The 14,087-nt window shown below is 37.9% G+C and overlaps 1 protein-coding gene across 1 annotated transcript in view; it reads left to right on the forward strand.

Moving 5' to 3' along the window:
• USH2A (usherin) overlaps positions 1-14,087 on the forward strand; it is a 624,012-nt gene that overhangs the window by 424,352 nt on the left and 185,573 nt on the right. The window contains exons 40-41 of the mRNA XM_045011456.1: positions 6,577-6,727; positions 6,881-7,023. Coding sequence (XP_044867391.1) covers positions 6,577-6,727; positions 6,881-7,023 — 294 coding nt within the window. The remainder of the gene's footprint in view (positions 1-6,576; positions 6,728-6,880; positions 7,024-14,087) is intronic.

Below are 14,087 nucleotides of genomic sequence, written 5' to 3' on the forward strand. Positions count from 1 at the left end.
TTCCCACTCAGCAGGTGGGGAAAGAATGATAAGGGTGTAAATTGCATGTCATGGTGTCAGGCACATCATGGCTGGATGGGGTGTGATCGAGTGACCACGAGTCCTGCAGTCACCTTCAGTATACCCTAGCTTTTCAAAGAAGCAGTAAGTGTGCAATATGCTTACCTGACCTGTGCTCTTGTCAAAACTGTTTTCCTTGGCCACGCCTTCAAGCATGGATCCTACCCATAAGGGCAGTATTTTACTCCAGCTGTTAGGTGCAATATTACTGTAAAGCTTTTACAGAAGCCTCAAAGCAATACATTGCTTTAAAGAGGTTTAGATAAAAAAAATTAGTACTGAACTAATCACAGTGCAAATCTATTTGCCCTACTTTATCATACCTCTTAAGACACATACCAGGGACAACCAACTGAAGCTAATGTTCCCATTAAAACTATCATCAAGTGGTAATGGTTTTGTTTGTTACTACCATAGGCTAGATTTGAACCAACAACCTAGAGTTAAAGGCTCTGTAGGCTGCTTTCAATTCCCTGATATATTCACTGCCCCAACAGAAAATGTTCAGACTGTAGATCTCTTGATCTTCAAAGAAATCCAAATAAGATATTGTACCCCCAAAAAGTATAACAAATGAGAATTTCAGCCCTGAGGTTCCCTTCTTAAGACCGTTCATAAAAACCCTGGAGATAATACACACACAATAGATGGGCAGAATCCTGTCCCTTCTTCTGCCACGAGCACTCTCCGAGGTAGTGAAAAGGTGTGGTTATGTTGTTTGCAAGACTTTGGCTATGTCTACACTATCACGGTAAGTCAACTTAAGTAACGCAACTCCGGTTACATGAATAATGTAGCTGGAGTCGACGGAGTTTAGGTCAACTTACTGTGGTGTCTACACTGTGCTAGGTTGACAGGAGATACTGTCCTGTCGACTTGCCGTACTCTTCTTGTTCCTGGTGGAGAACCAGGATCAACTGGAGAATGCTCTGCCATCGATTTAGTGGGTCTTCACTATGCCCACTAAATCAACCCCCCCGGTGCATTGATAGCCAGAGCATCGATCTGGCGGTAGTGTAAACATAGCTTTTATGTGGGGAATGGAAAGGATTCCGTCATCCCATACAGCTACTTGGCACAGGGTGTTGAAGTTGTGCATAGAGCAAAGTAATTGGAAGTATTGATTAAGCATACTTTTCCTGGCTTACCATGGAAGGAGGGGTTTTATGAACTAGGTCACCTCGCAAGGTCCGTCCAGCCCTATATTTTTATAATTACTGGTAGAGCACTTTTATTCACCTGTAGTTTTAGAATGACTTGTGACACCCAAATGAATATTGTATGTGGGGAAAGTTTTTTAAGTAGCTTTACTATGTGATAGTACTGGCTGGGTATCCTTTTAAACATCATGACAAATAATTGGTTTTACTGGGCAGTTATACATTCCATCCATTGTGTCTCTGACAGGTATTTATAATCATTAATCAGTCAACTAATTGCCTTTTGGCATTCTTTTATATCTTCTGTAGTTTAACAGAAGTTCAAGTTGGGTAGTGTGGATAAACTTCTATATAACTTGACTGAAGTAGTGTGGCTGTGCTCTCTTCTTAAATCAACATAAGGCACAGGACACAAATCTTACATGCGCTCCTATAACCTTGACTTCAGTATGGGGTAATTAATGCTTTAGGAAAGAGGCAATCTATTACACTTCCATTCACTTCAGAAGCTGATGCCCTGAATACAGTTAAGATTGTACGAAAAAAATCAGCTCTAATTTTGTTCTTTCTTAAACCGATGACTCCACTGAATTCAGGCCCCACAAGAGGGCTGACTTAAAACTCTCCTTCAATTTTTCACTGTGGCCACTAGGCCATTGAACAAAGCCTTGTTAAAGTCCTATTGCTGGTGCTTTTTTGCCTTGCCTATTAAAGTTGTACTATACAACTTGGGATACTGGAATAGCTATTGCTGCATGCAGATGAATGCATTATGATCTTAGATTAACAGCTATGAATTACACATAAAATTGGGATAAAGACAGATGTAAGGATTAAAATAAAATTTCAAAAAAAAAAATTCTGAGTAGGGTCAGTGTCCCAGTGGCAGAACTGCTACTAACGACCTCCACAAAATGCCAACAAAAGAACAGGCAGATGACTAAATCAGAAGGAAAGGTGCATCTCAGTGAAGACTTCCAAACCTGAGCAAGAAAAGAGGAATTATTATCAACTGTGAATGGCCAGCAAGCCCATCTTTTTCAAACAATATGTCAGCATAGCAGAGATCAACTCTGAGACCTACAAAGTGTAGGATGGATGTTGTGCAATAGTGACGTTGAAGACAGGATAAGATGCTTGGGTACATAACTGAAAAGAAAAACCCAAGAATAATGGCTGTGTGTATTATACATTGAATAAGTGAGATGTTCTTACTGAAGGAGTTAAAAGAGAAACTAGAATGACTCTAGTACACCTGTGAAGATGAGACACAGAAAAAGCAATCTTCTGTGTTGGCAATAGATAAAGGTTTATAACTACCGTGCCCTTCTAGTGATGACATATGGCCCAGCAACATGGTCGCTCACTGAGTAAATGAAACAAAAACATGTGCCTATACCGAGAATTATGGAGAAAGCAATGATAGGAATTATGTGGACAGGACAAACACCAAGGTAACAGGCATGCTTGAGGAAAAAGAAGAGAAACAAATGTCAAGGTGCAGAACATATTGCCAGAAAAAGTGACTTGAATAACATGGTCTTAGAATGGATACCTAAGAGAAAATGAATCAGAGGTGGCTAAACAACAATGCAGTGAAATAAAGAAATGAAGTGTGTGAATTAGACCTGGAAAAGGGCAAGAGTGAACATGACTTAAGAAGACATTCATCCAAAGACAGACTGGCAGAAATGACGTTATCATTGCAATAGCTCCTCAATCTTATGGCACAAACTGTGAAGAGCCAATTCCTTCCCCAGTAGTTAAATGTCTGCTGTTATAGTTTGCATGCACACATGTGTAAGGAAAACATTTAGATAAAAAGCAAATGCAGCACCTGTGCTATTTTTAAATATTTTCCATGTGCAGATGTGGCATACTATTGGAATTACATTTGCATAGTTATAAACTCTTGTGTTTGCCTTCTGCAGATAGTATGGCTATACCAGGGTGAGGACCAGTTCTGATCTCAGTTACAACCACTGTAAATCTAGGGTAACTTTACTGGAATTACTCTGAATTTACACCCATTTAATAGAGATTAGAATTTAGCCCTTCAGCCTGTTCTTGCTCTCATTAAGTTATGTGGCATTGTACTGAAGCGTAGAATAATGCAGACCCATTTAATGGATATAATACTTTATCATTCAAATAATAATGATCACTTTTGGTGACTGCACTTTAAAAGTTTCTTGTGTTTTTGAGAGAGATTGCCCTATGTACGATGGAAATACTCTTGTGATTGGTAAATATCTCTCAAAGTAGTAGAGTCTTTCGAAATAGAGGAAACATTTATGGTGCGGCCACCGTATAAAGGTTTTTTATCCTTAGTCATCTTTGAAAATCTTAGAACTATCATTAGCTCCTTTTTTGTTGAGGAAACTGAGGCACAGATGTTAAGTGACTTTTCAAAGGCAATTCAGCAAGTCATTGACAGAGCTGGGAACAGAATGCCTCTCTTGGCTCATCTGCCTGTATCTTATTGCCTAGTCCACATTTTCTCCCAAAACTGGTGGTATTGCCAGTTTAAACCATTTATTATGCATAATTCTTTCTCCATTTGCTCTCACAACAAAATAGTTACGGTAGAGAAGTAATTAAAGATTTTTTCCCATCCTTTAAACTCTCTTTTTGTAGATGAAGCATCATTTTTTTTTAACCAGGTCTAGTTAGGATTTACTGGACAAGATGTTGATTCAGTAGATTGCAAATGGAGTGGTTGCCCCCTGAGAGTGATATTAAAGCTTGAGGGGAGCTTTTTGAGCAACATTGCATCTTAAAGACAATATATCAAGCTGATAGATACGTGGCTCTTCTGTTGAGAAACCTGCAGCTGAATTATTTCTGGTTACCAGTTATTGCTTGGGTACTTTGGGGAATAAGAGTAGGATAAAAGGGGTTAAAGTGAGGGAAATATTACATTGAAGATCTCAGTTACGGGGAGTAGCTGAAATAACCAGAATATGTTATAGATACAATTTAGAATGATCAGGTTGTTTGGGAAACCCTTCAAAGTTTTAATGATCAAAATGTGACCAATTTTATAGAGCACCTTTCTAGTTATTACTCGACAGAGACTCAAAAGTGCTTTGTTCCTGTAGTCTTCTTTTTCACAGTGCATATTAATGAAATTCTCGGCAAGATCTAGCAAATCCTTCATACAAAGACATGTATTTTGTACATTCTAACATTTGAAAACTCAAAGGACCAAATTAAGTCAATGGACCTACACAGGGGATGAGTTTGGCACGCGTTCTCTCTGTTCTTTTCATTGTACCAGTACAATGTCATATATTTGGACCTCTAACTTTGATTATCTAGGCAACTAAATTCATATCTGTATTGTAAATAGTTGACTATTAAACAGCTACATATTTGTCTCTTGAACATTCCTTTACCACCATAATAATTAATAAAAATACATAGAGTTTATTTGATGCTTTTCATTTGTGAATCTCAAAGGGCTTTACAAAAGAGGTAAGTGCCATTGTCTCCATTTTACAGATGAGATATCTAAGGGATATAGAGTGGAAGAACTTGCCTAAAGTCACACACAGCAGACTACTGGCAGAGCTGGGAATAAGCACAGTTCAGTGACCCAGGCAGTGGACCACATTGTCTCCTTAGCAGGCAATATGTTATTTTCATAATACTTTTCTCAAATATAGTGGTGTGAACCCCAGCTTCTTGACCAAATTACCAGTGAGTTAATTAGATTCCCTTACCTGAATTCCCCAGGCATTTTCAGCGAGTGGTGGTATACTTCTGGTCTCGATCTATGTAAAGTTTGTGTGTGTACTTTAACAGTTGGTACATTTAAACTTCAGATGCAATTTAATTTTGAATGAGATGGTGCCCTACCTCATAGAGAGATTGTGTGGCTTAATTAGTGAATGTTTGTAAAAGCATTTTGAGGTCCTCTGATGAAAGGCACTATAGTAATGCAAAGTATTTTTATTTTAATTGCTATTTATTTTTGTTCTTGTTTTGTACTGGCAGAGCTTACTTACAATTGACCTTACCAGGCACTTTACAAATGGATGCTAAAATAATGAATGATTATGTATGTGTATTGTATTTTGCACACAGAGATTTTAAAACATATATTGCATGCCAAATTCTGATTTTAGTTTATCAGTGTTAATCTAGAACAATTTCATTGACATCAGTGGAGTCTCTTGATTTACATGAATGTATGGTAACTGAGAGAAGAACTTAATCTTTAAACTCTAGCAGAAAGGATTCAGGCACCATGTGGTCACAATGTCTGTTTTTTGCTACTTGGATAGACAGCTATTCTTCACATGGTACATGAAGATTGTAAAACTAAATTACAACGTGCTGCTTACCCAAGTGCCCAGTTTAGTAGTTCTGCCAATCAGTTGCAATTCCTTAATATAGGTGCCATGCTGAACCATAGATTGGTTTACAACAATCTTTCAGTCAGCCTGGTACCAGAAAAAGAGAACAGCGATGAAAAATTTCTATTTGGATGACCACAGAAAGCTGCAAATGGTAACTACTGAACCATCAAAGACACAAGCATTTTACAAAAGTTTAAATGAAAAAAAAATCAGAGTCCAACCTTTCTGTTTAACATTCTGAAAATATGCTGTTTTGGCATCCAATAAACAAATGTTAAATGTGTTATACATGAAAGGTTTATCAAGCAGGTTAGTCCTTCATGGTGAGAAAAACATAAGGCCACAATCTCAGCTGGAGTAAATCACTTCGATGGGTTACACCGATTGATACCGGCTGAAGAGCTGCCTCAGAACCTGGAATCTGTGGGCTGGATCTGTGATTCCTGGGCCCACTCAATAAAGTCAGAATTAATCAAATGGAAAAAATACTGGTCCAAATCCCCAGACTTCAGTGGATCTACATTCATTAATACCAGCTGAGTATCTGATTTGCTAAATGTTGTATAAAGTTTTTAATGAGAGAAGGGGAGGGGTATTTGAATAAAGTGCCTGACTTTGCTGCCCTGCTACTCAGATTGAGTAATACTTCCTCAATGAGATGTTCCTTTGACTTCAATGTGAGTAAAGTTGGCAGTGGGGTGGGGGTGGGGGGAGACTGATATACTAACAGGTAGGATAGAATGTTACAACTGAATTCCTTTTGGTGTTTTGGGGGTTGCTGTCAACCCAGTGATATTAGTGTAATTGTATTGGAAAGAAGAACATAAAGAAGTACAGTACTTCAGTAACGAAAATGTTAAATTAAATGGACCATGTTAACATCGCTGTTGATCCTGAGGAACAGTTTTTTCAGTATATGGAGCATTTTGATTCCATCCAGCATATGTTCTCCACGGTTTTCTCTGCTCTAATTCATCCATGTTTTTCGACAGCTCCAGATGGCATGCTGCCTCCCAGGCTTTCATCTGCCACACCGACCAGTCTTCAGGTTGTCTGGTCTACACCAGTTCGCAATAACGCTCCAGGCTTACCCAGTTATCGACTCCAGATGAGGCCTAGGAATTCCACTGATGATATTCTAGAGTATGCAAACAATAAAAATCTACTGTAAATTGTCAGTGAAGAGAAGTAAAATTATTTTAGAGGTGGCTCACCCCTAGGGTGGCTTTGTCTTCTTTTCTACCCCACCCCCTTGTATTTTGGAGATTTTATAACTCATTCTTCATTTCTTTCCAGGTTATTTTCCAGTTCCTCTGTTTCCTTAAGCTACATAGTCAAAGATCTTCAGCCATATACAGTGTACGAGATGAGAATGATAGTCTCCAATGGTTATGGTAATACATATAGTGACTGGACTCCAATGATTACAGCAGAGGACAGTAAGTAGCTTGCAAAAATACACAGTTCAGTCCCACTTATTTTAAACATCTGTTAGCAGATAATACAAATGCATATTCTTCTGCTGGCTAAACTAGCATTGCATATGATTTCTTTTTCTTTTATCTCATTTTATTAGCTTAATAGTAATAACATATTTTCTCCCTGAGAGCTAAGCTACAGTAATAAAAACACCTAAAAAATCTTGTATGAGTTGTGGGAACTGTTTAATAAAGGGATGTAAAGGAATATTTTTCAGAGAAATAACTCATTTCATTATATAATCTCTCTCTCTATTCACATATGGCCATATGCAGATAGAGAAAAATATTTGTTAGTGTGTATAGTTTGTTAGAGTGAGGGTGGGTTTTTTTTTTGTTTTTTTTTGCATTCTGTGAGCTAGATTCTGATTTTATTTACATCAGTAAATGTATTGAAGTCAGTAGTAAATGAAGATATAGCCTTGTCATCTTGTTCAGCATGTAAAGGATGTCATTTATTTTGTGGTCATTGGGCTGATGCCACCTACGTAGTGCAGCAGCTTTCTGTGGGACTTTTGGATACTGTTTCAAACAAGTGATCAGTAAGAAGAAGGCACAGTTATTATTGCCAGCCCCTTGACTCATCCACTAAGTCTGGCATTAATTGGTCCATATTTTGCAAACTCACTCTACTTGCATTTGTTTGACATTAAAGATAAGGGTGTGAATGTAGCCATTTTAACTGACATACGTTGCAGAGGTACTAGGTGCAATATAAAAACAACACATGAGAAGGTGTGCACTTACCAAACATACAAATGCACATATATCTCAGATACAGCGTAGCTGAAGTCCAATGGCTGTGTAATGAAGGTATCTAGTATAGCCATAGCCACACTTTTTGAAGTGTGCTGTTGCTTTTGAAAAATGTTTTCTTGCATTTTTCAAATCATTAGCTAATGACCCCAGTATACCAGATATCAGAACAATCAAAATCTTTGCCTAAGAGATGCCTCCTGTCATATAACTCATTTAATAAATAAGAGAAATTCTGAGAGAAAAATATTTTTTGTAATTGAAAAAATAAAATCCCAACTTCTTGGTCCTGCTTTTCCTTTTACTCCAGATTTACACTGCTTGTGAAAACAGAATCAGGCCTAAAGTTACACAATTAATTGGGGTATAAACTAGCCACCATTTGTGGCTCCTCATTGTTTCCACCCCTTTCTCTAAGATCAAAGTAGACTGTATTCAGAAAAAACAGCAAGGAGTTCTTGTGGCAGCTTATAGAGATTAACAAATTTATTTGGGCATAAGCTTTCATGTCAACCTTCTTGTCAACTTTTTGAAATTGGCCACTCTCATTACCACTACAAAAGTGATTTTTCCTCCCTTGGTATCCTACTGTTAATTGAATTGTCTCGTTACACTGACCTCCCACTTGATATAGCAACTACCATCTTTTCATGTGCTGTATATTTATACCTGCTACTGTATTTTCCACTCCAATCATCTGATGAAGTGGGTTCTAGCCCACAAAAGCTTATGCCCAAATAAATTTGTTAGTCTCTAAGGTGCCACAAGGACTCCTCGTTGTTTTTGCTGATACAGACTAACATGGCTACCATTCTGAAACCTGTATTCAGAAAATATCTCAAACAGAAATATGTCTTAATATATCATCAGTTGGAGACGTGTTTTTTTACAGCTAGGCAAATAATTACAAGAGGTAACTTATCAGACAAATGTAGACCCCAATCTTGGAAACACACAAGTGCTTAAATCTAAGCACTTGAGTCGCCCTACTTAAATGGGACTACTCACATGAATGAATAAAGTTCAGTATATGAGCCAGTCTTTGCGGAACCAGAAACTTAGCCTCTTTTCTACCTATAAAATTTTTTTGATCAAATCATAATTTCCTTTAATGCACTTGTTCTGTAAAATTACTTAATACATTTTTGTTGTTTTTTTTTAAACTGTGGATTGACTGAACAGTTATCTGTGCATATTTGTTGTTCAGACTATAATAGTTAGCTGACAATGGTCAGTTAAATCGCACGATATTGGTTTTTTTCCTGTATGGGATGGGTACACATTGAGCTCAGTCATTGATGTATGAGTTTAAAATAGAGTTTCTGCAAATATGTGTGTGGCAACTTCTAAATATGCTTTTTGGGTGAAATTCACTCCTGTTCACAGAGCTTTTTCAAGACCTATGCTCCACTTTATTCCCACTTAAGCCCATAAATGGGATTTTACTGGTGCATAGGACTTGTGCCTTCTGTAAAGGAATGAATTTTACCTTCTGCAAACATTTTTATGAACAATTTGATTCCATTAATGTCCGTAGGTAGTTGACACAAAAGGGGTGTGATGTGGCTGAGGTGAATTCATTTAACCATTTGAAGAAAAATTAATGGAAAGCTTTCCATTGATATTTGCCCAGCTCTAATGTTTTGAAAATTGCTATTCATTTGCTTCTTAAACTGTTGCTGCCACATCTGGTTTTTCATCTTGAAAAACATTATTTTTGTAGTACAGTTATAAACTCTATCCTCTCAGTGACCATGCATTTCATTCCCATGCCCTGCTCCATTTGCATCGATAAAGAATATATGCTGATGTATCTCTAGTATCCAACAATTTCTGTGTTTGTAATTTACCAACACAGCTTACACCTCTATAATGGTGAAAGGACTCTGTATTTTTGGTGCATTGTGGAAGGCTGCCATCTCTGAAAGGATGTTCAATTCAATTGACAAAGACTGAATGATTGGCAATGGGCATAAGTAGTATTTCTGTCAAGGCTTCAATGTGTTGCTTGTAAAGCCACCTATACTGACAGCTTATTGCCAGAGCTACACTTAATACCTGGTCTTTCTAACCAATATCCTCTGACTTTTTAAAGTGCAATTTTGACAGTTGAAATTTCCTGTATCTCTTAACCTGGTAAAATAAAGACATGTTCCCATGTCCATATTTGAGTATTACCCCACAAATATGTGCCTCTGTAGCACAAAATATCCATAGAAAGATCACATATATAGGTATATTGGCCTGATCAACTACTATAAATAGCTGTAACTCTGTTTGTCAATACAATTACACTAATTTACACCAGCTGAGGATTTGACCACATATATATTTTCCTTATAATAGCTGTTTCATCCAACTAGCAAGAAATCAGAAAAGATGAGAGGAAATTCAGTAAATATCAACATAAAAAATCTGTTGTCTGGGAAAAAAATTATTATAATATAAAGGTAGATGCTGAAGAGAATGTTAATAGATATTTCAAATATTTTTTTCATTTACATCAGTCTGACACCAGTAACTGATTCCATGCATTTTTAAAAGTCTAACCTGCCAGTGCCAAATAACAATAATGTACATTTCCTATGAATATTTTAAAACCTGTTAAACATGTGTTAATAAAAGATGTTTGTTCCAGTGATCTTGGTGAGCATAATGTCAGACTATTTGCTGCCAGACAAATACAAACAATTCAGCAAGTTTCTTGGCTAAATTCTGCTTTCAGTTATTTGGGTGTAAATCTGGATTAACTCTATTGAAAACAATTGAATTTCTCTGGATTTATGCTGAGTAACTGAGATCAGAATTTCATGCACTGCATCTAAGAATAAAATGGAATCTCTCCTCAAGTTTATGGAATTAAGATATTAATCTTATTTAATGCTTTTCTTTCATAGTGAACATTCTGGATGGGCTGAGAGGGGGAGCTGCCAAGGAGTTAGTTACAGCTCTTGAAGCCAGTTTTATGCCAGCCCCAACCCCATCATACTTTTAGTGTAGCCTTAAGGCTGCTCTAAAATACACCAGCTGATAACAGCCCCAAAGGGTTGAAATTTAACAGAGGGATAGTCCTGAGGTCAGAGAGATGCTTTTTGCTGTCTCTAAGATTTGACCCAGTTATAAACAGTGGGAAATTACTGTTTCCACATGTGCTTTAGAAAAAACTTCTTGATCTTAGTGCATCTGGAACATGCAGAAAATTATGTGCGCTCCCATGGTCTGCATGTGCCGATACACATCTGTCATCACAAATTTCAACTTTGCAGTCAGAAACAAACAATATCAATTCCAGACAATGTCCTTCAGCCTGTCGTTCTCTCCATGGGTGTTTACCATTGTAACAGCCATTTTTGTAACCATGTTAAGGAAAAGGGCCATCCAAATACCTGTTGACAAAGAAGCAATCATAAGCACAGCTCATCACTTCACATTTGTCAGACTGGAATGTCCTAGGTTCTTACAGTAGTTTATCTGTAGGATTTCTCCCTAATTCCCCCAGGTGCTGTCACATCAGGGAGAATTCTTCAAAACCATCTTGGGCCTTTGTGGTATTTTCTGAGGAAAAAAACAAACAAAATTCATGTTCTCATCAATCATTTCTCCTGCACTCAACAGATTTCAGCACACTAGTGCCTCTGGCTTGTAGACCTGTTGGGATCATATGGAAATGATCCCAAAGCTCTACCTCTGGCCCTTTCACAATTTTCTGATTGGTCACTGGAATTAAACTCAGGAAATGGACTACCTATTGCACTTATTCCCAGAAGTGCAGCACTACCTGTGTTGGTGGAGCGTCCCTCACCCATCAACTATTCAAAGACAAATAACTGGCAGATCTGCCAGGAACCCAAATGACCACAAATGCCAACCTGTCAGGGTGGGGAGCTCAGATAGGTATAAATATGGTTCAGGACAAGTGGTCTCCCCAGGAGTTGCAGCTGAGCATCAACTGCTTGAAGCTGTGAGCAGTGGGGAGTGAAGCAATCAGCCTCTTTTCATGTATTCTTCCATAGTTTATTACCATCCACATGGAGAGTGGCTCCAGAACCATGAGGATTTATCTTAACCATCAAGGTGAAATGAAAAGCAAAAAGCCTAAATAGCAAGATCCTGTTGCATTTGGAACATCTGGCTCTGTCCCTCCAAAACATATACATCTACCCTAAGACCAGCAGTTACACTGACAAGCTCAACTGTTGCTGGTTCAGTTTCCATTTTTTGGCATCTAGCCCACTAGTGTTTGAGATTGGTTGGAGGTGGTTCCTTCCTTTCACAGGAGGATTTGTCCAACACGAAGTGAACAAAATATGTTCTTCAGGTTGGCTTACATGCCTGGTGAGTGGATGCCTTGTTTTTCCTCTGGTCAGATGCCTAGGGTTATGTATTTCCTACCTTCCCTCAAACATCCAGAACGACTAGAAAGATTAACAACCAAGCTGCAGGGACACTTCTAAGTTCCATTTTGGCCAGGTGACCATAGCTCCCAAGGCGTATGTCAGCTGTGGATTTTACCATTATCTCAGAACCTCATTCACTGAAGAGTCTCCCAAAGGCAGTTCACATCTGAAACTGTCTGCATGGAACCCTAAGTGGCCACATATTGATGGTTTCTCACAGGATTCATTCAATTTCCTCTTCAAATACAGGAAACACTGCCAACTGGATTTAGCATAGCAGCTTAATGACCTGATGTTCATGGTCATACGGAAAAATACAACCCCCCCAACAACATTTTAACATTTTGTCTACTCAGCTTTTCATAAAGATCCAAGATCTAGTTTTCTCACAGTACTGCTGTGCTGCTTCATGCACACCTTTCCCTCTTTCTGAAGGCAATATCTCTTCAAAGGTCTTTGATCCCATGCACAGTGGAATTGTTGAGTTGGCATTCATGCTCTCCTTGAGTCCATGGGGTAAACTTCTTTATACTGTCTTTAAAGTACACCTTTCTTTTGGGCATCACTTCAACAAAAATGGTTTTGTCATCTGGCTCAAATGATTCAAAGGCCCCTGATTTCATACCTACATCCTATGCTCATTCACAAGAGGTAAAGGCAAAACTTACATGTTATACAATAGTTGTTCAGCATGAGACCACTACAGTGCCTTTGCTTGTGCCATGATTTTATGGGGCTAAGTATGGATGATAGATTTACTAATAGCCAGTTTGTCCTTAATAGGAAAAATCATTTTATTTCTATTTATTTTATTAATTTATATAGTGCCTAACAATATAGTGCTATTACCTCATATGTTTATTTGAAATATCTGTGCTCAGATGATCCTTGGCTGAGATTAACAACAAAACCTATTCGTTTTCCTTTGAGTAATCTGTTACAGTGTTGTTATGGAAAAAGTCCCAATGTAAAGATATCTCTCTTCTGTCAGCACAGGCAAAAGTATTACTATTCCATAACTGTGGCTCTTCCTCTGTATAAAGCAGCATGCAACTTCATATTACATTATAGTTAAGGGGTGAGGTAATGTCATGTGTGAGGAAGGCTGAGGCTAAGTGACAACAGAATCATGCTCCCCTTGTGGGCAGATCTTGGACTGCTGCGGGATGGAGCCAATAGTTTCTGCAGTTTATAATTGACACCACATTTTGTCGATGTTTATAATTTCACCACCAAGAGGTCTCAGGGGGGAAAAATAGATGGCTTACGATGAACAGGGGTCTATTCTGCTTAGGTAGAGAGCTTCCAGTCAAAGCATGCAACTCTCATTACCTTTAATGAGCAGTAACCTAGGTACATATCCCGGAACATTAATGAATATTCCGGGATATGTGTGGGTGAATAGGCCCCCTAAAATCTGTACAGGTAAATATATAAATACATGTTTCTAGGCTGGTGATTAAAAAAGATTAATGATAATTCTGTGCCTTCATTTTAAGTAGAGACTGAACTTTTGAAGTAGATGAGCAAAATAGCCTTCCATAAAAGATAATTTCATTTGCCACAATGAAACTACCATCCAATTTTAATGTTGTAATGAAATGGCTTGAAATATGAATCAGAGATCTTAAGGAAAAAGATGCTCCCTGTTCTCATTTTCAATAGTTAGTTCTATAAACAATTACATCTAAGTAAAGAGCTTTATGATTTTATTTTTATCATTGGCAGGCTGAGCTGTGTAGCTGTCATACTTTGCAGTCTTCCCTCCAGTGACAACCACATTGACAACATGTTATACTCCACATTGATTTTACAGTTAAGGAGCTGATTGTGATATATAGGGATTTTAAGAATTCAGCTGAGAGGCTGACT

The sequence above is a fragment of the Mauremys mutica genome, chromosome 3 (assembly GCF_020497125.1).
Source record: "Mauremys mutica isolate MM-2020 ecotype Southern chromosome 3, ASM2049712v1, whole genome shotgun sequence".
Lineage (NCBI taxonomy): Eukaryota > Metazoa > Chordata > Testudines > Geoemydidae > Mauremys > Mauremys mutica.